Genomic DNA, 24563 nt, shown 5'->3' with positions numbered 1-24563 from the left:
TACAAAAACATATAAAGCGATCATGAAAAAAAGGAAACATAAAATCATTTTGATTCAGGTATCTTGAGCTTGATTATCAAGTGGCTTTGTTAGCATTAGTGGCACATGTTAAAGCAGCCTGTGGCGGACGGGATGCTAGCACTGCAGGAACGATGGCACCATTGCTCCGACCCTCATGTTAGACAGAGCTTAGTTTTTCTTATCGGAACTGGCTCACGTGGTACTGAAACTGTATTTGAATCGCTGGTTTCTCAAGCCTGATCTCACCCTACTCTCCCGAGTGTTTTCCTTCTACAAAGACAATGAGAATTCAATCCAGGTGAAGAGTAAGGTGCTTCACCAACTTTCAGGGTCTGTTTTACAGCTGGAGCACCTCCAGACCTGGAAAAGCAAACCAAACACTAAAGGAAGATTTAATAGGCTTATTATACGTACCTCATCTAGCCCTAAAGAGCTCCCTGGAAAACTTGGAATTTTCTCTCTATGCTAGGAAAAAAAACGAGCCACAAACTTCATTCTGTATTCTGGCTGACACCACACATAAGGACATGATTCTTCCCCGAAGAACATGGAAGTATTTAAGACCTCTACTGAAAAAAAACATAACTGTAGAAGAATACAGAGGCTTTTAAGGCATTTAAGATGCAAAGAAATAAAATTAGTTACTGAATAGATTGTTTTGAGACTCTATTACTTGTTTGTTCACACATGGTCTCCAAATGGAAACAGCAAGTATCTCACCTATCACCTTGGGACAACCAACCACTTTGAGTTACTTTACAATTGAAGTCCACTTCTGACTCTGGCATTGCTTCATGCAATGTGCATTTGCACCATCTACAGCCGCTATCTAGGAAAAAAATTGTTGTTTGAACTTTCTTTCTTCCTCCCGGGAAAGATATCCATGGCATGGTAACACCAGTGGCTCCACTGATGGTGAAAGTATCTTTCTCCAGTGAAAGTCGTGAAGAAACAAACCAAATGACGTCATTAGCAAGCCAATGTTGTAGGTCACTCTGACTGTGACTGCAATCCCACGGTGACTATCTTGATCTCACAGCACGCCGAGCGAAGTTTTCAAAACTGCACGGCGCTCTGTGCTGCTACTTCACAAGACTCATTAATTTCCAGTTCTTAAAAAGTCTTCTTCAGAAGTCAGCATTGCATCTAACAGGAGTGATGCGAAGATGAAGGAACAATTCCTTTGCCAATTAAAGAACCTCCTTCTTCGGGTAAACTCTTGACTTGGTTTAATCTCTTGGGACCGCAGTCTTCTGGAAGGGGATGAGGAACCTCTTTAGTCCAAAAGCATCATCCCTAAAGCGCTATGGATGCCTTTCAGCAAGGTTATGACAAAGTGTCTTTGAGGAAATCACAACAGATGTGTAAATGGAGGCTTCTGGAAGGCCCATGGAAATCTCTTTTCCCACTTGCATAACGAAAGATAAGTAACTTCTTGCTTTTAGTTCATCTACTTCAACACAAAAATGGGCAGTGAAAAAGTAAAAGAAACAATCCCATTTGTAGGCAGCACCCAAAAAAACCAGGATCTGGGGAAAATAAAATGCTTGATGCAATTCATAATCTGTTAAAAAGAGTGAGTGTTCATCTGCCTTCGGCTAAGCATCAGAAACCAAGAAAACGGCAGCAATACTCAGAGGCAAGGCCAAAAGCTCATAGCTTGTGTAGGCAAGATTGAACCATCTTCAGTAGTTGTAGAAGACATGCAGTCCAAGTATCTCAGGCTGCAGAAAAGACTGAGACCCAGACATAAATACCAGAGTCAATTAAAGGCTCTATAGGTATTCTAGTCCCTAAAAGCCCAGCAGATTAAATATACAAATATAGCGATACAACTTACATTTCTGACATGAACTACACTGCAAACATACACAACGATAGTCTAACCATGAAAAGAAAGTGGTGCTGAATATACAAGAAACGAAAAACTGTTCTTCTGACAGTTAGAAAACTACAAACCCCACTAAGTCTTTCCTGGATTTCTTAACTGTATGTGTCAACCACTGAATTCCATGATGTGGAAGAGGAAGGCTGTGTATCCACGTGACGGGTACTCTGTAACTGAACTCCTGCAGCAAAGAAGGCACTCACTTTATAAGCTGTAGTTTATTTTCTGCTCTGTTTTATATGATGAGCCTATAAAAAAAAAAACCATTTGAGCACTTATCTATATTAACACAGTAGACTTGTAGACCGAAGCTTGACCTGGAAAATTAAATTCAATGTAACACTGGTGGAACTTAAAAGCCAAGTAATAAAGCATTCTGTGTTATAGGACTTCCCAGACATTCAGTATTTACATAGAATGCATTTGCACTTTACACTCGACAACCACCCATCAGCAGTGACATTATTAGCGTAACCGGACAGCACAGTAAGCCAACCCTGAGCTGCACTCTAGTGAACCCATTCATTTGCAAAGTACAACAGAGATTGGTTTAAGTATTCACACAATTGTTTTTCAAAACGTTTTATTGCATTATATTTGGTACCTTATGTTTGACAAAGGAAATTACATCTGTAACTGCAGGAATAAGAAGCTGGTCTGTTATTGAAAAAAAATCTTGGGCCCCTTAAAAGTTACAAAGTCTTGGGCTTGCCTGAAACAACTGAGCAAGAAATATATTCTTAGAAATGTAGGGCTTCAAGTATTACAAACCTGTGACACTGTGGAAAAGTTCCAGAGGTATCTAAACTGCAGCACTTTTTTATTTTCTGCATAACGTGAACAAGGCCTGCTGAGGTTTTAAACTATTAGTCTCTTGATCAGTCAAAACGGTAGTCAGGAGTTCTCCTCTTTGCCACTTCAAGCCATAGTATGTTCTCATTTTGTTTTCACTCTACGTGAAAAATGCATGCTATCTTTCTAATGAGTTGGTGCCACATCACAGTGCATAATTTTATTTGGTTCTTGCATTACAGTTTTAAAAAGTTTGGCCGACCTACACCGATAGGTTCATCTCGAGAACAGCAACGTTGATTCTCCCCACCTCCCCCCACCCCCACCCCTGGTTTAATGCGAAGAGAGAGAGAGTTTGAACTGGTTCCTTCAGTTAAAAACTGTGGTGCAAGAACACCAAACTGATCGTGTACAGTGAATTTCAGAGACACAACAAGCTTATTGAACACACTATGTTTCTTAATTCTGCTCGATATCTGCACGTCCCAGCATCCATAACATGTTATGTTGCGGGTTTCTCTGTATATTCTGATTCACATTGCGTACTTCCTATGGACAGAACCATCCCCGTATCATAATCAGTCAGATGCTAAAGCCCCAACAACTCTTTGTGCTCAGTGAAAGAATCCAGTGCTAAAACAGCATTTTTGCTGTCTGAGATAACAGTAATCTCACAAGACAAATTTAAAGTAATATTTCTGCCACACACCTGCTCTGAGGGCTACACACCTCCAGATTTCATATAAATTAGTTTAAAAACATGGGTAGGTAGGTAAGGACAAGGGCTGGGTTGTGTTTTTTTCCTTCAATTTTAGCAGCTTTTAATTTTTAAGAAACCGAACAATCTATATCCAGTAATATGTTAGATATTTTATATATATACTTTGTCAGCAGGATAAAAAAAAGTAAAACTATTTGAAGGCAACGGTTTTTTTTTTCCTTCTGTTCTCTGTGTAAGTCAGAACAATTCAGCAGGTGCGTGACAAAAATATTATACACCAGATATGGTCCAATGTCATTTTTTTCCAATAAAGTTGTTCATATTTCATTGGCCAGTTCTTCAGGTTCTGCAGAACTATCTCCATTAACTGTGATCTTCATATCCTCTTCATATCCAGGGGGCATGAAAGCCAAAGCATAAGGGAAAAGCTTATGACAATTTGCTCTGTAAGTTTCAGATGCTTCTTTACAGTCTCCAAGGCTACCGTCACATAAAGCTTCTAATACCTCCATACACGTCTAATTAAAGAGAAAAATAAAGAAGTGTTACAGCTTCTTAGACATTCATCCAAACTCTCACAAAGCAGAAATCCAATACTACAAAGAAAAACTCCAAGTATTGTTTTCAGGTTTCTATCAATATCAAATGACGATTTTTGAACTAGAGACAGCAAGAAATACCAGTGTAGTCTGAATTGAAACAATGCAGTTTAAGAAGGGATGTAAAAAACAGCTAGAAATCTTGTCTCAAAATTAAAATACTCATTTGTTACCTGTTCCTTACTTTCCTAGAAAAGAATTGATTCTTATTAGTTGGCAACCAAGAAGCAGGCTTACTCGCTGCTAAACATGTTTTTTGGGGTTATGTTGCCTCTGCCCGCCCCTATCCTGGGAGACACACTGAACATTTCAGCTACAGATATGCATTTAGAGTTGACAAATAAAAACAATGAATCCAGAATATATAACTGTCTAATAATGACTTTTGTGAATATGCTTTCAGATAGAATTGGAAGAATTGTAGAATAGAATTCAAATGTTAAAATAGCATCAGACGAATAACCATAATTAGATGTGAAAACATTTCTGGTAGGGAAGAAAGCATGTACTGAAGTGTGTATAACTCATGAATCAACCCAAATGACTCAGGTATAGAATCACAGAATCATAGAATAGTTTGGGTTGGAAGGGACCTTAAAGATCATTTGGTTCCAACCCCCCTGCCATGGGCAGGGACACGTCCCACCAGACCAGGCTGCTCAAGGTCCCATCCAACCTGGCCTTGAACACATTCAGGGATGGGGCAGCCACCACTTCTCTGGGCAACGCATGCCAGTGCCTCACCACAGTGAAGAAATTCTTCCTTATGTCTATTCTAAATCTGCCCCTTTCCAGTTTATACCCATTGCCCCTAGTCCTATCACTACAAGCCTTTGTAAGCAGTCCCTCCCCAGCTTTCTTGTAGCCCCTTCAGGCACTGGAAGCTGCTCTAAGGTCTCTACAGAGCCTTCTCTTCTCCAGGCTGAACAACCCCAACTCTCGCAGCCTGTCCTCATATGGGAGGTGCTCCAGCCCTCTGATCACCCTTGCACTGCTCGTTTGGACCCATTCCAACAGCTCCGTATCCTTTTTATGTTGAGGATTCCTGAACTGGACACAATACTCCAGATGATGTCTCACAAGAGAGGAATAGAGGGGCAGAATCACCTCCCTCAGCCTGCTGGCCATCACATCCTTCAGATACACCTGCAACTTCATAGCCATTTTTGCTCATGACTTAGAAGAGAAAAAGGAGATTTCCTGTTCTTTTCAACTTGCATTCCAAATATGAAGAAATGACCCTATTGAGTTTCACTAAAGCCCGTCAGCATTTAACATTCGTCCCTGCCGTGTATGCTAGTGTTAGCCAAGTAAGCTAGGCTTTTTCCACTCCTCTGACATTTACTGTAGCTTTTATTTGTTCTGTGTTTCGAGATTAACTGCTCTGTCCTCCTGCTACAGAGTTATGGAGTTCTCTTCAACAACCCCCTTTCCTCTCTTTAGCTCTTTGCGATACTGGTATCCACAGAAGGTCAAATATATCTAGAATTATGCCTGCAATGTGCCTTGAGACAGCTGGTCTTTACTAAAGTTAAATGCAATAAATTTGATCTCTTTGCAATGAGAATGTTTTTCAACACCGAGACTCCTCTAGATTCTCATTATTTTAGGGCACTCTCTATTTCCCATCTAAAAGTACAGAAGAATTCCAACTCCTACTTAATGGTGGCACCGAGAATGCTTAAATTTAGGATAAAACTGAGAAAGTTAAAGTTATGTATATCAGCTTTATATGCTGCCGCACCAGTAAATGCTTCTTCTTGTCCTACCAAGATAACACTTCTAGAACAGGCATTTCTGGTTACTTTTTCATCTTTCCCCAGTCCAATTCCCAGAATCCCATTCTCGGGCATTATAGACAGCTACCAGGCAAAAAGAGTGCTGTTGAAGGCAGTTAGATTTTCTAAATCTATTGATAATCTATTTTAAGCTCTTTGAGAGTGCTCAAACAGTAATAAAAAGCCTCAAAACCAGACTGGCTACAGAAAGAATCTGAATCCTCACTATTCTAAGCAAATTTACAAGTCAGGGCAATTTGTCTATTTTTGTCTCTCTCTTCCCCTCTCCGTTGTCCAAAAATCCTACTGTGAACTTAAAATCCTTCCCAACTAAAGTTCTGTCAAACACAGTGTGTTTCCAACTGGATGGCTTTGCAAAAATGCTGAATTTTGCCCACAAAAGAATAATTTTACAAGAAAGTTCACCAATTTTACTTGCAATAGATATAAAAAATTCTTGGACTCCCCAGACAAAGAGCACAATAAAGTGCCTCGGGAACACAGAGGAACAAAATGTCCTTAAGTCTGTACACCCTGCCAAGGAATCTCTCTAATGTTTAATTAAATGTGCAGGACACTCACAGTGATCCCAAAGGAAACCGTTTGACTAGGATACACAGACAGTTTAGAAAAGACTAGGAAAAAAAAAAAAGGACATTTTAGTCCTTCTCTGCTCTGGCAGGTAAGGTTCAGACATAGGAAGAAAAAAACCATGTTTGTTTGTTCTTTATGAGACACATTTAAAGACACTGAAAAAAAAAAAAACTACCTGCTCTTTCAATTCAATACTTTGAATTTAATTGAATTTAAATTCAACACTTTGAATCGCAAGCCAGAAGCGACAGCCTTCCCAGACAGAGGTGGGGCAAGGGGATGGCAGCAGTGGCACAGGGAGATTATTCTATGACCACCAGAATGGAGCAGAACTGCAAAAGTTGGTAAGCTTTTTACATAACTACATACTAAGGCCAAAATGTGCACATGCACCTTTTATTAATACTAAGGCTTGCAGGGGGTGAATATGGAAAAGCTTTCAGGGAGTCTGAGTCACTCCTAAGTCAATCTTTTTCTTGTTAACAGTCACCCGTAACAGCTGAAGCTCAGACACACTACAATCTTTTCTTGAGGAGCTCTAGCATCTTTGCCATGTGAATTCTCTTGTGTTCAATAAGCTTTCCCACTACCTGTGGCAATACCATGGTTCCTGCTGCTGGCTAGGTCTTTTACGACAAAACTAAATTAATTTAAACGTATGAAAAGACATTAAACGTTTCACTTCAGATGAATCCAATACCCCTTTCTCTTACGTAACAACTCAGCCTCCTTACCATAAGGCACAGCAATCGTTTCAGCTTCCTCTTACCTCTGTAATTTGCGTAAAGAAGTTTTTTACAATTTATAAATATCTGTTACCTGAAGATTTCTGTTAATAAGGGATTCATCCAGGGTCATTGCCAGCTCCACTGCCCTTTTCTGACTGGAAGGATCTAAATAGTACATCATTTTGGCAGCTACAGGAAGAAAAACAAACTTTATCACCCAGTGGATGACCAAAAATCATCTCACATACAAACATAAAATGGAGATAATACAACTTAAGTGGGCATACCGAACCCAGCAGTAGTAGTTCAAGATGGAACCACTTGGAGCATTAAAAGCTTGACAACTGAGCAAGCAGAAAGGCAGCTTAAAGTCTACTATTTGGTCCTAGACAAAACATTAAAACTTGTCAATACTCCAGGGTAGGAGCATTTTACAGCATACTGTGGAATCCTAGGCAGTGAAGATACATCAAACCTGTGGCAACAGAGCACAGTTCCCTTCAGCACCACTGCTCACATCCTCTTTATACAGAACTCAGCGCACGGAGGAGACGTGCACACAGAGCTCTTGGTATAATATGGTGTCAGGACACAACTGGGATGTATTTCCAAGTCCCATGGCACAGATGTAGCCGAAGGGACTTGAAACCAGAAAAGATGCAAGAGTCAACTCCCTGCTTTTTGTGGCCAGGCCTGAGCCCAGACTGAGCTGCAACAGTAATGCTGCCCCCCCCCGAGTGGTTTACATCCCGTTTTCTATGCGGTATCCACTGGAATACGTGGTTGCTATTGACAGCCTTTCACGACAGGTAAATAGGACCATCAATGCTTCGAGGCATTCCAATAGCTCTGAGTGGTACCAAGTTTGCTGAGCACTCAGTGCATTTTTCGTGGCTGTCAGTCTCTTCAAATACACGTCTTTGCAACTTGGAAATACTACTTCGCACACCTTAGCTCATACAAACTATATCACAGATGCAATAAATACATTTTCAGTGTTATGATAGGTTCAGCACGCACCAGAAATGAAAACAGCAAACAGAAGTAGAAAAATTTGCATAGAGAAATAATTAAAGAAAACCACAGACAAACTGGTGGTCAGGTTGTCACAAAAACCACAAACTGAGAAGAAAGGACTCCTCACTGGTGCTGAAACTGAAGTGCCACTGCACAGAAGATACAGAAGTGGGGCAGAAAGTGGATAAAGGCAAAATACCTGATAACCTATGTGGTAGTGAGTCATAGTTCTTCTTAAGGAAAGCTTCATTGAAGTTCTTTGGATTAGTTGCTCCAAAAAGCCGATTCATTTCTTGGTTTAACACTGTTCTAACTGCATCGGGGAGATCCTTACTTTCAGATACTGTTGAATTGGAAAAAAGAAGTTAATCGAGGTAAGCGCAGGTAATCACACTAAAATCTACTTTATGTATTTATTTTAATATTTGTCATGCTTACATAATTAACATAACAGAGAAAGTCTCAAAACAAGAAGGATTAAATCTGAAAAGGTAAACAACTCCATCTGGTTGGAAAAAGCTTGACTGTGATAATTTTCTGATGCTTCAAAAACACCAAAGCCTTTTTACTCCTGTTCACTCTCCCCCTTACTGATTAAAATCTATCAGGCTCAAAGACTGAGGCTGTACCAGGCTGTTCTTACACGTATCTAGCCTGTAGCCATCAAAAGGAGGAGTGACATTTGGGGCAAGAGGAGAGAATCCAACTTCCTAACAAAAAGGACAGAATTCTAAGCCTTTGCCAGAAGAAAAAACAGATTCCTTAGCTCTGCAGCTTACGTTTCTTCATTTGCTCACTCTTTGAGGGTTTCACTGTTTTTCACTTTCACTATTCAAAAGTCTTAAAAACATTACTAATACTTGTTAGAGTAACTACTAAGTCCAGCTGCAGTTGTAATGAACATACTTAATTTTAGCATGAATCAGTTGTTTAAAAAGCTTCCTAAAATGGGTAATAAATATTTTGAATTAATTGTGCTAACAGTCTATAAACTAAAACCCAATGACTGTGTGCAGGTTAAGCATCACCTGGAAGTATGTCCAGATGAGGGAAGCCATGCCAGACAGACACATACCGCTGCTGAAGAGATGAATCATACACTCGTGAAGCCAAGGATGACTAGAATCAATAGCAAAGGCCCTCTTCACAGACTGAAGCATCAGAAGGAACTTCTCTGGAAAAGAAAGTGTTGGCAAATGGTCAAAACCCTGTGGCTGGAACCGACTGCATCATATTGGGAGAGTATTTAGCGTTTGAAATTAGAATGGTCAGAAGAAACTAAAGCTGAGTGTACTGCAACAGCCCTTTTTTTTTTAATGTGTTTATTTAACCACTGAATCAAGTCTGTTAAACTAGTTAAATAAGTTTGAACATAAGTTCTTAAAGCATAATACTTAACTGATACAAGAATTCAAAAGTCCAGTGTTTAAAAAGACCAGTACACCACTTCCTTGCAGTGTGTAAGGAGGAACTTCTTCACGCTGAGGGCAGTAAGACACTGGCCCAGGTTGCCCAGGGAAGCTGTGGCTGCCCCTTCCCTGGAGGTGTTCAAGGCCAGGTTGGATGGGCCTTGGGCAGCCTGGTCTGGTGGGAGGTGTCCCTGCCCATGGCAGGGGGTTGGAACTGGGTGATCCTTCAGGTCCCTTCCAACCCAAACTACTCTATGATTCTATGTGTAATCCTGCAAACCATAGATATGAACAAATAACCCTGACAAATGCAAGCTAGGAGAGCTACCTACAGTCTCATTGCTTAGAGATTTAAATGCAGCAAAGAATGTCGGCAATCACCAAACATTCAAACTGTGGGTTTTCTCAGAGTCCTTCTCATGCCTTGAGTGTCAGTCCCATGAAAACTTCTGTCTCTTGATAGTGCCTGACTCCTATCTCATCGACAATTTTTAATTACGTTCCAATACACATCTTTATGAACACAAATTGCTTGCTTGCTTTATGTTTTCTCACCTACCTTTTCGAAAATAAATCTCAAAGGCAAAAAGATGTGTCTCTATTTTGTTCTTCACTAAATTCTTCAGGGGTGTTAAAAATTTAATGGCTTCTTCCAAAGGCGCTTCGACCTACGGATTCAAGGAAGTGACAGACAACTAAGTCAAAGTTTAAATCTAATGACTCTACAGCAACAGAACTAGCTATTTCTGAGTCACATTGGAGTTACTCTCCTAAGACAATGCATAAGATGCTTAGAACCTCTTCCACTATGAATTTTGCATCTTTCACTCAATATTAAGGGTCTAAACACCGACTGTCAAGTTAAAAAATCTGCATTGTGCAAAATCACATTTTGCTACAGAGCTACAAGTCTTCACTGTCTCTTACATCAGCTGCAGCCGAGCCTCCAATGTACGGCTCCTTGCGCCCATCTACACACACAGGTGTGAGGTGTTGGTAAAGGACCACGCTTAACAGCATGACAGTCTGTTCATGTGAACTTCAGATGGGTTCCTGAAAGCTGCCAGGCCAGGGTGACATTCCCAGACAAGATACTAACAGTGAGCTTGAAGTAACTGGATATTGATCCTGGTCTCAGCTAGCGTAAACCCGTAAATGGACAGCTTTAACGCAAACTAATTCTGTGCAAGGATTCTTCACAGACACATCTCTTGCATCTGGAGGTTTGGGATAATTCAAACACAAACTGTCTGTTGTTATTCATGTTTACATTTCTACAAACATAAGCTGCTCTATAAGAATCAGATACAACATTTAATTTTTGCCTGTCAATAACAATTTAGTAACGCTGAAGGAATCCACTCCATTGCAAATAACTGGATGGGCACCTTATGGAGTTCCTGTTAACCAGCAGTTTTCATTAAAAAAATTGTATTGTTTATATGTGCTGTTAGGAATTTGCACACAGCAGTCACAACTGTACACTTAAGCTATTTGGAGCCTATAATCAACCTGTTTTCAAAGTTACGATTTTAATGCCAAAGCTACATATCCAGTCTCAGGCCAACTGTTCCAGGAAAACTATTTTCAAGTGACCAACTCTGTCTTCTGGCGTTAGGAACTAACTACATTCAGAAATTTCTATATTATGATTAGGGTATTAAATTTGGAATATAAGTAGGGACAATTTGCCAAAGAAATGCCCTATCCAGCTACAATGACTCCCTATAATCTTGGGGACTTCCTCGATTATCCTGGGATATCCCATGAAATCCCTCTGCTCCAGAACTCAATTTCAATACATGTCACTGTGACCATTTCAATCTTAACCAGCGCTGCAATTATAGCCGCTTCTTGTGCCCAGCGAGCCAAGCAATGGGAATACCGACAATATTCTTAAATGACCAGTCAAGATTCGTAAGTAATTTACTTCCAGGCTACAGAGTAAAGTTCACTGTCTAAGGGTTTAAATACTACCCCTCAAGAACCAAAAGTGTTCATTATACATGTAATATAAAAATATCAAATATTGGACCGATTAGTACTTGAATACTGTATTACTATAATGTAATTTTTCCAGTCTCTATTATTTCATTACCTTTCCACACATTTTCCAAGCCTGTTCCTGCTCCTTACGGCTACAGCTTGTAGCAGAACAGCCTTCTGAGTTACATCCCCTTCCTGTATCTCTACTGTTCTTAACCCAGATATCAAAATCCACAGCCTACCACCATTTTCAAACACCTTCTTTATCTATACCTCCCAACCCCACCCTGATCTGAAACAGATGCAAAGAAATGCTGTTAAAGCATGTTTCAGTGTCTCCTCATTCACAGGTTATCTATGCTTAATAAATAAAAAAATATTATGGGACATAAAGAGCGAATGATAATCACCTTACATACAGAATAGAAAGACTTCCATCCGATCAACTAGAAATAGGGTATAATCAACAAGTTAGTGCAATACACATATGAACATAATTCCACCTGTAGCATGTGTCTTTGAACTCAACAGCTGCTTTTGAGAACTAAGCACAAAAGCTGTCATTTCATCACATCATTGAGTATATAAAAAACCCTATTCCTAGAAAAGAATTCTTTTTAGCATGCCATCTGTGAAGACAAGCCATACAAAAAAATAAACAGATTATTTGCATGGCTTTCAAATCATACATGTGTTCACTGTAACTCTTCTAGAAATTTCTATGACTGTATTATTACATTAGTAAGCACCTTTGCCAATTTCTCAGGGATAAGTTCTTCTTTCGGTCCTCCAATTTCTTCATCATCATCATCTTTCTTCTTCTTCTGATTCCTCTGTTGCTTCTCTTTCTCAGCATTCTTCTTCTCTTCCTCCAGCTGTGCTTTCTTTTGTGCTCTTCTCTGCTTATTCCGTAGCTTCTTCAGCTCCTTGTCAGACATATTCGCTGCAGACATGCAAAGGGCAAAACCAGATAACGCTGATGTCCCATATTGGCAGTCTCAATCAGTTGTCAGATACCATCATTTTCTTTAAATTGTTATCTACTGTACGACTCCACAAATCCAGTGACAGGAGTAAAACTGCACACCCATGCACACTGATTTACTCCTTAGGCATTACATAACACAGGTTATGTTTAATATAGTAATTAAATGGTCTAAGAAAAATCAGGTGAAGCAGTCATAGTTTGTAATGGAAGTTTCAGCTTTGCTTTTAAATGCCCTACAGAAACCCTACATTTGATTCATATTCAGATCCCCTCCTCCCTCCAATTAAGGAACTGAGAATTAACTTTTAACCCACCAGTAAGCACCTACAAGAAATTCTATTACACTTCTACTTGTCTTAATTTGAACCTGAATGTGAACACAATTGAACTGAGATGAGAAATACTGAAACTTGACAAATTCCTCTTGAAGGATTCAACAGCCTCTCTTTGGACCACTTGAGATGCCCCAAGCCACAACCACTTAAGCTGCTCTCCAATCAAAGATGAGAGGAAAAAAAGATAAATCAATGGATTTAAACATTATTTTGCATCAAAAGCAAGAGATGATAAGATTTAAGTTGCTACCTAGATGAATTTTTGCAAGCTGACAAAACGCTTAGAGCTGCCACCAAGCAACATCTGCTTTCAGTGTTATCTCATGGACCAACAATCATGAGAATTCCATGATTTCTCTGCCATTTTCTGACACAAATGTGTTTTTACTTAAGAATTAAGAGTTGTGACTACAAAAATCATCATTGCTTTATAACAACCAAAATAAAAACATATACAAGTTCAACTTTCAGTAGAAAGTTTACTTTTACATGCTGGCCGAGTTATAATTTGCCACAACTCAAAGTGGGCAAAACTCTTATTTTTGACTATTACAGTTCACAACTGTAAGAATGCTGGCTCTTCATAAAACATCCACTAATTAGTGAAACTGCATAGTTAATAAATCCTGAGGGTTAAATACCTGTATCAGCTTCATGTTCTTTATTTTCGTCCGTTAAGGGGTTATCATGAAGTTTCAAATATATCTCTATGGCAATTCGTGCTGCTTTGAAGTAGAACGGGTGTTGTCGAAGTACATCTTCTAGTTTTAACAAGTCCACATAAGACCTAAGGGTAATCTTCCTCATACAGTAAGTGTGAAAGTCAAACTGGTCATCCGTGATTTCTACAAAATGCTAATGCAACATAATACAGCATTATTTAGCAAGTATTAACAATCAGATACTAACCCTGACTTTTTTTAACACTCTCTCCCCACAGGAATAATTTAAGTAAAAGGCTGCTGCTTGAAAAATACACCCTAGCTTTTAGAAACATTGAGTTAAAGCTCTCCAAAAATAAAGTCATGGTGAAAAGAGCAGAAAGCAGAACTCTTCCATGAACTCCTTTATTTTTCCAGTCAAAAGTATAGTTAAGACTTCCATTAAATACTGTGGCAATGAATTCCACACTTAAATCACATATGGTGGGAGAAAGTACTTCCTCTTGTTCTAGATCGGCTTTCCTCATTGTCACCTCGCGTTCCCTTGTTTTTTGTTTAAGCAGTGACAAGTCATATTCCCCTCTTAAGTTTTCGATGTACTTATGATCTCATACAACTTCATCCTAAACTCAGTTGTTGCTGAGGATAAAACAGTAAGCATGACAAGCTAATAACAAACTCTCCATGCCAAAGTGACTTCACAGTATGTATTCTACTGGCACATATTTAAGGCGGTATATTATTCAGATCTAAATAGTATAACAGACTTAGATAAGAGAAGAATAAGTACTATTTCTCCAGTCACTTAGTTCCCAACGCTGTCCTTTTGACTGCTGCTTCACATCAACGCAGACATTTTTGCAGTACCGCCTAGAACAGTTCCCAGATTTCTTTCCCAAGCAGCAATAATTCATGTAAGACCTTGCACTCATGCACAGGCAAAGAATTCTTCTTGTCCCTCCTTCACTAACTACGTTCTTGAACACCGTGTTTCATGTGTCATTTTGTCACCTAGTTTAGCAAGTGCAAGTGTTGTCCTGGCACTATTCACTTCTTTTCTGTGATCGTTTACTGAACGGAGACCCTAAAGAGATGCCTTAGTAATGTCCATGATAAACTCCTTTTCTTGTAAAAGCTGTAAAAGCTTATTTGTTCCTACTTTGTTCTCCCAGCCATAACCTAGTTATTAAATCCACAAGATCAACTTCCGTATTTTTCTGAGAGAGCTCAGATCTTTTAGGGTGTGAAGGATGACATCACAAGTGTTCCTGAAACCCAGAACACGTTTTATCAACTAAACTGCCATAAGCATAACTGGCACCTCTAAAAGGTTTAAGAGACACTGCTTTTTCTTAAAAAAGCTTTGTTGATGGTTTCGGAGTACATCATCTTTGTCTATCTTACTGCTGATGCTTACTAAACTCTCAATCGATTAATCCTATAAATAAATGGAACACAGTGACTTCATTCCTTAGAAATGTTTTTCAGGGTGGCATAAGTCAGCTCGACATTTGTTGACCCGTTCTGGTACTCAAGACAAGTTACAAAACCAGTAGTTTCTTACACAAATTCTTTTAAAAGTGTTTTACACAAACTTATTTAAAGGATTTGTGTGAACAGAACATGGTCCTGGCAAACCACTTTGTTGATTTGTTCCAATCTGAGAATATTCCAGACCAGTTCCCTCTGCACAATAGCCCGGGCATTGAAATCTCTTGAAGCCTCTCGATTTGCAAAGAGGCATAGCTTCCAACTAACTTCTCCTCTTTGAGCACTTCATTTACAACCTCACTTCTGCCTTTTTTTCGTATACCCTAAAGTGCCTAAAAACCCCCAAACCTGTACTTCCTTTTTAAGAAGCTGTGCATCCAAGCTTTTGTTTTCCTTACGATGCAACTGCATTTAATGTGCAAGTATCCCTCCTTTTTTGATACAATTTCTACTCTAAGAAGTCTCTGTATTTCTAATAGCTTATTTTAAACTGTAGCTTACCTATTTTTAAAGGAAGAGATACCTAAGGTTTCTGATAGTTTTTTACATTTATTCTCTCTCTGTAAAATAGAGGCTTAAAACTAACCAAGGTGATATCTTTTCTCTACTCTAAGGCTGGGCTTGTCATCTCAGCCGTGCTATCATTATGGGCTTAACGTACATATACTCTTGGTTTGTACCCAAATATCTATTTTTAAGTACCCTGCCAAAAAAGAGATAATTTCTGAGTTTTCTGTTCTTTCCTAGATCTTAAAATGACTTCATACAATCTCTTTATAATATGCAGCTTACAGTGGCATTTTTAGGAGGAAATGGCATTTAAAGAATTCATCAGGAGCCAATATGAAAGGAAATCTCTCTTCTGAAGCTACACGAAGTATACTCTTATTTGCTCAGAAAGGAAACATATTAGCACAGTGAACTTAAACTTAAGTGTTTTCCAACCTAGGCAGTTGAACTAGATACATACTCTCTCGATTTCATGGCATTTCTTAAGTGCTTCTCCGAATTTGTTCATCGCTTTGTAAGCTTGCGCACATTCTGTCTGAAACCACATGCACTGCATTTCATTCAAGTTCTCTACTGCCGAGGTTCCTTCCTAAAAGAAAAACAGCATTGTAAAAAAACCCAAACCAAACCTCATTCAATGTATCTTGTTCTAATTAAAAGCATAAATACAGAGGCTCTCAAAAGAACACAAAATTTTAAAAAGGGAGTCCTGGAAGTCACAAATGTCACTATTAGGATGGACATGTTTCGTTCGTGAATTAAAAAGAGAAATTCCTTAATGTTCCATTTATTGGAAAAGTCAGAATATAAAATCAATAGCCAGGTAGCAGCCATTTAACTGTGACAGTTCCTCATCGTAAGGATAGGAGAGATGCTCATTCAGTGTTTGTAACATTGCGTGCACAAGTAACACATTGCAGCACGAAGAAAAACTGCAGAAAACCTCTAGCATGTTGCATGAGACTGACACCTGCAGGAATTTTTAAAATTATTTAGCTAAGACTGTGTCATCTATGCCTTCCAGAGACCTGCAGATCAACCTCTGCATAATAACCGACAGCAGTCATAGGTTATTTCTTGTGTGACCAGTGCCAGAGAGCAGTGACAAAGAGAAAAGAATACTGGTAGCTTTGACAACTTCCGATTCAAAAAAAAGATTACAGTTGTCTTTCAAATCTGGCATCCACACATACTTCCATAGATATGTGGAACTTATCACATGCCTTTCAAACTTTAAGCCAGGTGGGCTTAAAGTTTGCCTGGGGTGGGTGCAGTTATTCTGGTTTTACTCTGCTCTTGCAAAAGCCAGGCTGTTAAAAACCAGCCAAGAGCTAAAGCTGGGAAAATGACAGACAATATTCAGATGGAAGGGTAAGGAGAACGTCCCAAGCAGAGAGAAAGGCTATCTTCAAACAGCCTGATTTAGGCAGCTAAAAATCAGAAAAAAAAAGTTAGCTCTGTTTTCATTATGTTTAATTCACATCATCTTTGATTTTTTTTTTTTTTTTTAATTAAGAGGCCCATATTTGAGCAGTAGGTGTAAGAACAAAAGAAGATGAAAAAGATTACACAGGGCAACCTCACCAAATGACATTTTTAAATTTCAGGTTCAGGCAATTGGTATGCTTGCTTCCTGGACTTCCTTTTAAAGCTGCTTAAGGCATTGAGAGAGGTCAGTTAATCTACATTCACAGAAGTTTATTTGTCACAAACTCTGCATAAAGCTACTGAGCTTGTAATAACACAAAGCTTCCCCTCCCCTCTGCATTTACCTGTATACAAAGCCTCCACTTCATAAAAATCCTCCAGCTACCCCCATATAAACACCTCCCTGTTCAGCCTCCCTTACTCCACATTCTTCCTGCTCTTCAAGAACAAAGAACAAATTGGGACAACAAACAATCAAGGGAGGTCCTGATAGCTTTTTGCCCGACACTGACAATACATAAATGATATTGCCAGTATTCTAAACCTGTCATTCGTCAAATATTCTGGAAAGAGTACATTGTGTCATTCTGACTTGCAGTCATGAAAGAAAAACAGCAAGTGAAGACATCTTAAAGAGTAACTAACCTGTGAGATCAAACCTATCAGAACAGGTAGGGGGCAACAACTGATGCGTGACACTAAGCAATCGGCATAATGCAAATTTTTTATGCCAGCTAATTGGTCATGGGCAAGCAGCCAGAGGCTGAGGGGAAGAAAAATAGATACAACACACAGGTTCCCACAGTCACTTTTAAAAGCGGCCTAAGGAATAAAAGCGGCCTAAGGAATGAAAGCTTGTTCACAAAAGGAAGCCTCTCACCTAGCAGACACAAATTTTGTTCGAAGTCTGAATTCCCTAACATATTCTCAGTGAGAGACAGGGACAACTTAATCAGGTCTTTCAAGGCTCCTACAGAATCAACATGAAACCCAAAGACTACTTTGAAGAAATGATTTTCTGAGCTCTCTCTAAAATGGGCACGTTGTATTTTTCCTAGGTGGTAAAAATGATCAAATACAAGCTTTAGAGTTCTCACTTAATGCTTTTCCAAGATTGGGGTTGAAACTAGATGATCTTTAAGGTCCCTTCCAACAGAAACTATTCTATGACTAATTCAAACCCTGATACTGACTACTGTTAGTGAAAGAAGCAACCATAGTTCTTCTGAAACAGAACTTACTGTAAAGGTGAGTGCAAAGTTAACACAAACTTTGTTCCACAAGGGATTAGGCTCACATTATTCAAAAAAAGGTACAGTTAAATGCAACAAACCCTTGTAAACTTAGAACACATTTCTTCTGCTTCTTTAATGGAGTTTGCTTTCAACATGTATTTTGCACATTTGGAGTTGATAAATCTGTCTGCTGTGTCCAAAGCCTGAGCCTCATCCATCCACCTTGCAGCTTCTTTAATATTTCCAGCATGCTTAAAGAAACAGAAATTCAAATTAGATTCAGTAATAATGAACCATGCCCGTTTTATCTACTTACTGTTTAATACGATTAGTCAGTTTTTTTAAAGACATTTATAATAAATGGAAAGCAACAGATCTTTAAAGATAAGAAGCAGAACAATTACTGTCCCTCATTATGGAATTACAGCTCTTTTGGCACTAGATGTTTTTCCTGGAAATGCTTAAAGGACGCTCTGGATAACCCCATTCTGATACAATCCCATAGTGCAGCTGACAAATTATTTTTAAGTTGTTTAAAAGAAGTGTGAGTAAGAAGACGTGGAAAACACTTAAAATATCAACTAAATTTATTAGTGTGATTTTTTGTTTTAATATGAAAAATGTATTGTGTAGTGAGAATTCACACTGATTGACTTAAAAATTAATTGACTTCAATTAATTAACTTAAAAAAATTACTGACTTAAAAAAAAAAATCTTCATAGGGACTTATTTGCATGCAGTAAAATCCCCAAGTAGCTGAACAATACCCTTATCCGGAAACTTACTAAAATTCGCAAAGTAATTTTCCATGGGTTCTCCAAGTGCCTTGCTTCATACAAGCTTAAAACCTCAATGTTCACACCAAATACATTACAGGAAAGTATAAGCGTATATTAAAAGATTACATCACAACAAACGGATAACTTTGGTCACTAAGAATAAGCCAAACTTACCTTATAGATTTTTGCCTTCACAAGGAAGAGCTCTATCAAAGTGGGAGTACTTTCTATAGCAGCATTTATATATTCTAGAGCCAGGGATGGCTGTCCAATTTTATCATAATGTTGAGCCAAATAATACTGGACCCAGAGTAAAGTGGTTGGGGGTTCTTCTTTACCGTCATCTGAAGGCAGAAAACCAGAGTTCTTTCGTTTAGTTTATTAAAAAAACCCACATGAGCCACAAGAAGAGCGTTATAAATTCAGCCATTGAAGTTAATTCTGCCTCTGCTAAACACAGGTACTGCAGGGTAACAACGTAATGGGTTTTAGTACATCCAGCATTTACATGTTTTCAACTCATACACTTGAATATTTTTAAACAAAACAGGCTGCCTGTTCCAATCCCTAACCTGAAAAAGAGTGTCTCCACCTTTGACAAATTTACCATCACTGTTCACCTAAATATATCCCAGAAAACATTCCCATACACAAGACAGTTTTGAAAGTTAAGAGAGCTCTGCTTGAAATCCAAGTCTTCTAAGTTAAGTTCACTACTCAATTTTGACTATAAAGCGTAGCACCTTGTCAGGGGGAAGAAAAGAAGAAACGTAATTTAACCATGCAATTATACACATTTGTTCATTTTAAGGTAACAGAAAATTGTTTACTAGAATGAACTTTAATATCAACACAAATACTGAGCTGAACTGAAATACAAGTAAGCCATTTCCTTAAACTAGAAAAGCACAAATGCATTCAAAAGGCTTGGAAAATTTATAACAGGTAAGTGGCTATATTGTAAGCTATAGCATCAAATTAAGTTCCTTGTTATACTTTTGCCTTGAAGTGAGAATTTAATAACCAACTATTGCATTCATGTTTCCGTAACGCAGGAAAACAACTGGCTATAACTTCATAAAAATGTCTTTAATCAATAGGATTGTCCTGCTAAGTTTTAGCATACACTGTCATTCCTGTTACTTTGATTATTACACCATTATAATCCATCTACCATAATTCCACAACTGTCCTCTGTTGATATTCTACGCAGAAAATTTTATTTCTTTCAGATTTTCTGTCACAAAGCAGTTGGGTAAACGACTAAGAAGCCATCACAAAGCTGCCAGAGAGAAACTACAGGGTCTGGGTTCAGTACACATAGAACCACACCTCACCACACAGCAGCTGTCAGCCAGAACTCGGAAAACTACTTTTAACTCTCAAGCACTATCGCCAAGAACACAAAACCCAGCCCCCAGCAAAAGCTCCAAACCTCCCTTCCTCTGAAGACTGTGCTATCAGTATCTATTCTGTTTTGTTTGACGTTCCTGTAATTAAAGATTCAACACAGCTTTCAAATTTCAGTTTCCTGGACAACGATCAACTCCAGCCTTGAAAACAGAATATTTGAATTCAAACCTGCAAAGACACCATCCAATCTGTGGAACTAGGAATAATTTTTAGAACAAGTGACTAGATTTTGAATACAGACGTTATATTTGACAGCTTAAATCCAAGAATGGCTATGGTAGGGTTCGGTGTCAGGGGGAAAGTTATCCAGCATCTCAATTTCTTCACTCTCCACTGACTCCCCACTGCCGGGAAGGTCACTTCATGCTTACACCAACCGTTACTTCCATCAAGTACGACAGCCGTAGCACTCACCGTTTGGGTTAAATAACCTGCAGCTTCTTAGAGAGGTTTCATAACCTATCACGAGCTCTTCTATGATTGCCACCTACATGTGTAAGACAGGACAAAAAAAAATATCTGTAGGCAAGATGGTATTTTATTTTAACTTGGATTACTTGGTGTTACCCAAACTAGTTATTTTTGGTAAAAGAATTCTGCAATATCCTGAATTATAACACATGTGGGTATGCACTCAGTCTCACCCATCTTTCCACAAATTAGGACCAAACCTTCCTCAGTTAACACATCCAACTTACAGTTAGTAAATCTTAGTTTCCCACATCTACTAACTTGGCACAAAGCTCTGTATGTTTGTACTGATATTTTCTAGATATACTAGGCCATAATATACAACAGAGCTGGTGCAGTGCTGGTGCAGTGAGCACTGAAGAAGAAGGTTCTTTCCTGTCTTTAATCACAGCTACGAAGTGTCAAAAGTGGGGGGAAAACCTACCTTCTCCTTGTCTTTATATAATGACCTCAAAGTATTGAAGACTGGTGGACAACCTTTGCTGAAATTCATCCTTAGAAACTTGTCCAGGCATTCCTTAAACTTTTCACCTTGAGAGGAAAAAGACCTGTTGATTTTGTTTTACCACACATTACTCATCAATTGCAGACCATTTACGCTGTTAAAACATTAATATCTAAACAATACGTGTGTTGATCACTACCTGTTCAGGAAAAATTCACTTACCTGACAAAAAGTTTAACGGTAATCTTCTCGGAACTAGTCCCTTTGGGTATTTAGACCAGGCCTCTTCATAGATCTTTAACCTCTCCATCATATTGGCTGGAATAGAATTTTACAGTTTAGTTTTTCCTGCCTTTTCAGGAAGGAAGGAAAGGAGAAGCAGTGGGGAAGTTATTTATATCTAGTTAAAAAAAAATCTGAATATATAGGAACTAATGGCTCCTAAAGAACATTAATTTCCACTTCATTCTTTTAAAAATGCTTTCAGATATTCACTGTCTGTAAATTCCTCTTCCAGCAGTAGAAAACTGTTTATCTCTCATCTTAAAAAGGCTTAAACAGCCTTATCACCATGCTCAAATCTTCAGCAAAGAAACCCATTCAGGAAAATCATGCCTGGTTTTCCAATATCCATCTTACCCACAAGAACAGAGACAATAATAGAAAAATTTAAAATTAAAACTGCCTAAGAAACAATCCTCTTCTTTCAACCATGCACAAAGATATTGCATTTGCGTGTTGCTTTGGTTTTAAATAAGATACAACAACACAACAAAATACTTCTAGCCCTTCTTAAAAACATTATGACAACATGCACACATGACTAAAAGGCAAAACTTTAATGGGTATTTTTTTAAACAGTTTTTATTATTTAAAGCAATATAAGTTTGGATACACATATAAATGCTAAGCATTCAAACCCAGCTTGCTTACTACAGCATATCAAACCATTACCTGGTTTAAGTGCCTTTTCTAGGCCTTTGTAGTAGGCCCAGTTTTCAGGATTTCTTTCTTGCAGTCCTTTGTAGACTTCAACCGCTTCTTCAAGTCTGCCAAGCTGAAGCAGGAGTTCTCCTGCGTGAAATCCAAGACATTTTAAATAAGGAAACAAGATGTTGAAGCAGTGCAATATTAATCACTCTTCAGTAAATGATTTGACGATCCTTAACTCCATCAGATTCTCATTTCTTAGAAAGAACGATCACAATGGCCTTGCAAACCAACTGACCAATACGCTCTTACTTTGACAACAGGTGCCACTACAATCAGATTCTACAACTCAGTCAGGAACTCCTGAAACGTACTTGAAAATTTAATGTTAAAAGCAAAATGCATGTGTTTTTTTCTCATTTACTGAGGTGATTGTTGCTTTAAGTGCAGCTTTTGCTACAGAAGGCAATTAAAAGCAGTACACAGTACATCATTTTTCACCTTGAAAAGTAAATTGAAATTGCAGAGTTGCAAATAAAAGAATGGTTCTTCAGTCTCGTATTTCATAAAACTAACTTCAATGTTTTAAATCAAGCCATTGATCTGATTAATGAACTCAGGACTCTGCAAGCAAGTTTCCTTTTAACCATACTTCATTGCAGGATACAACTGTTAAAGGTAAAGCCTACCTCTAACAACTGCATAGAACATGTCTGCTGATTCTGTAGTTACACAAAAGTCAATTTCCCATTTCACAACAGGAAATTTTGTTTTACAAAGCTCTGCTATTGGTAAACGTTAAGCACTGAAATGTTAGGCACTAGAGGCGATACAGTGTCATTCTAGAGTAAGGTAAGGTTTTCTTATCTGGTCAAGTCACCGTTACCTCTCTCCTTCCCTATGTCACACGTAAGTTTGGCAAGAAAGTCTGTCTCCCCAGACAGGATAAGTTGAGGATTACATGCAGTATCTAACGCCAGCGAAAACATCAATATTTCACTCGCTGAGAATGACAAAATCAGGAAATTAAACCTAAATTCTCTGTGAGGTGGAAGTTATGATTTTTATCTAACGGTAGCAAATGCCAATATTCCTCCAGTGTTTCTCAGTTGTACTTCATCCACAACGGCTTTTGCATGTGCACTTAAAATTTGTAAACAAGACTCATTTACTGACAGGCTTTTCTGTAGGATGTGGGGCAGCTAAGTCAGACCTAACACCACAACAGGAGCTGTGCCCAACAAAATTAACCAGTTGTACCCTGCCAAAAGCACACAGACTGCAAAGAGAATTTCCATCCTTTTGTCTGGTAACTTGCTAGAAGGTTTTGTGGGGTTTTTGATGGCGTGTACGCTGTTTTTTCAAGTCCTGTCCTGGTTTAGCCCCAGCCAGCAGCTAAATATCACTCCTAATAAATCTAAAACACAGCAGCTACTGGGAAGAAAATGAACTGTATCCCAGTCAAAATCAGGACAAGCCCTATTTGGAAATCAGCCTTGGACCTTCATCAAAAACTTAAGAACACATACCATGTCAAAAGATCTTTAAGATAAAAGTAACTCCTAAAAAAACCCATCACTACCTCCACAAGAAAAACTACTATGTCTGAAAAAAGGTCTTCCATAGCGTAACCCATACATCTATTTCCATTTATATGCAAAGTAGCGTATTCAGCAACACTGGAGAGTCACCTGCCTGCAGTCATTTTCCTTGAGGCACTTTTGGTGACACTGGCAGTACTCAATTCTCAAGTTCTTTTTGCAAGACAGTGAAGATTTCCCTTAGCAGGAATAGGGAGCTAAATACAGCATCTATGTGAGCAATGTAATAGAATAAAATGATTTCTTCTCTTTGATTCAAGCAATCTTATCCAAAGAGATTCCAATGTGGGCCGTGAACAAGCAACACCTTTGACAGATCGGAAGTTTCACAGAAGAACAGTAGAAGCAGCAGGAGGTGGAACAAAGCATGCTCTGAAAAAGTGCACCTGTTAAGAGCTGTAAAAATTAACTTTCCATTACTGTGCAATTCCAGCTACAGGATATAAGGCGCAGTATTATATCGCTCTAATACAACATTACGCACTATAATTACAGCAATACAATCACAGAAGCCTACTTTGGGTTGCTCAGCTAAAGACAGTATTTCCATACAGTGCAAGAGTGAGCCAGTATAATTAAAAGCCGCCTACTTTGCCAAAGATGATGCTGCCCTTACAGCGAACAGTCTCTCTGCCAGGACTACTACCAAAGCTCCTCCATGAGGATTTCAACATGTCAATTCAGGATGACCCATCTGAAATGCTCATCACCTTCAGAACTGTACATCTGTACTCTATTATC

The 24563-nt window shown here is 38.6% G+C and overlaps 1 protein-coding gene across 2 annotated transcripts in view; it reads right to left on the bottom strand.

Annotated features, from left to right (window-relative positions):
* Positions 1–2475: 2475 nt before the first annotated feature.
* Positions 2476–24563, bottom strand: part of NAA15 (N-alpha-acetyltransferase 15, NatA auxiliary subunit) — a 39897-nt gene continuing 17809 nt past the window's right edge. Inside the window, exons 7-21 of one of the 2 annotated variants that reach the window (XM_069855246.1) lie at positions 22246–22365; positions 21514–21609; positions 21271–21377; positions 20790–20862; positions 19137–19306; positions 18281–18433; positions 15980–16108; positions 13498–13711; positions 12283–12476; positions 11944–11979; positions 10107–10215; positions 9214–9312; positions 8338–8481; positions 7213–7310; positions 2476–3940 (exon numbers count right to left, since the gene is read on the bottom strand). In XM_069855246.1, coding sequence (XP_069711347.1) covers positions 3740–3940; positions 7213–7310; positions 8338–8481; positions 9214–9312; positions 10107–10215; positions 11944–11979; positions 12283–12476; positions 13498–13711; positions 15980–16108; positions 18281–18433; positions 19137–19306; positions 20790–20862; positions 21271–21377; positions 21514–21609; positions 22246–22365 — 1943 coding nt within the window. In that variant the 3' untranslated portion in view covers positions 2476–3739. The remainder of the gene's footprint in view (positions 3941–7212; positions 7311–8337; positions 8482–9213; positions 9313–10106; positions 10216–11943; positions 11980–12282; positions 12477–13497; positions 13712–15979; positions 16109–18280; positions 18434–19136; positions 19307–20789; positions 20863–21270; positions 21378–21513; positions 21610–22245; positions 22366–24563) is intronic. The other variant, XM_069855247.1, reaches the window with a different exon arrangement.

The sequence above is a fragment of the Phaenicophaeus curvirostris genome, chromosome 4, assembly GCF_032191515.1.
Source record: "Phaenicophaeus curvirostris isolate KB17595 chromosome 4, BPBGC_Pcur_1.0, whole genome shotgun sequence".
Classification (NCBI taxonomy): Eukaryota; Metazoa; Chordata; class Aves; order Cuculiformes; family Cuculidae; genus Phaenicophaeus; species Phaenicophaeus curvirostris.
This window is presented reverse-complemented; position numbering and strand designations above follow the sequence as displayed.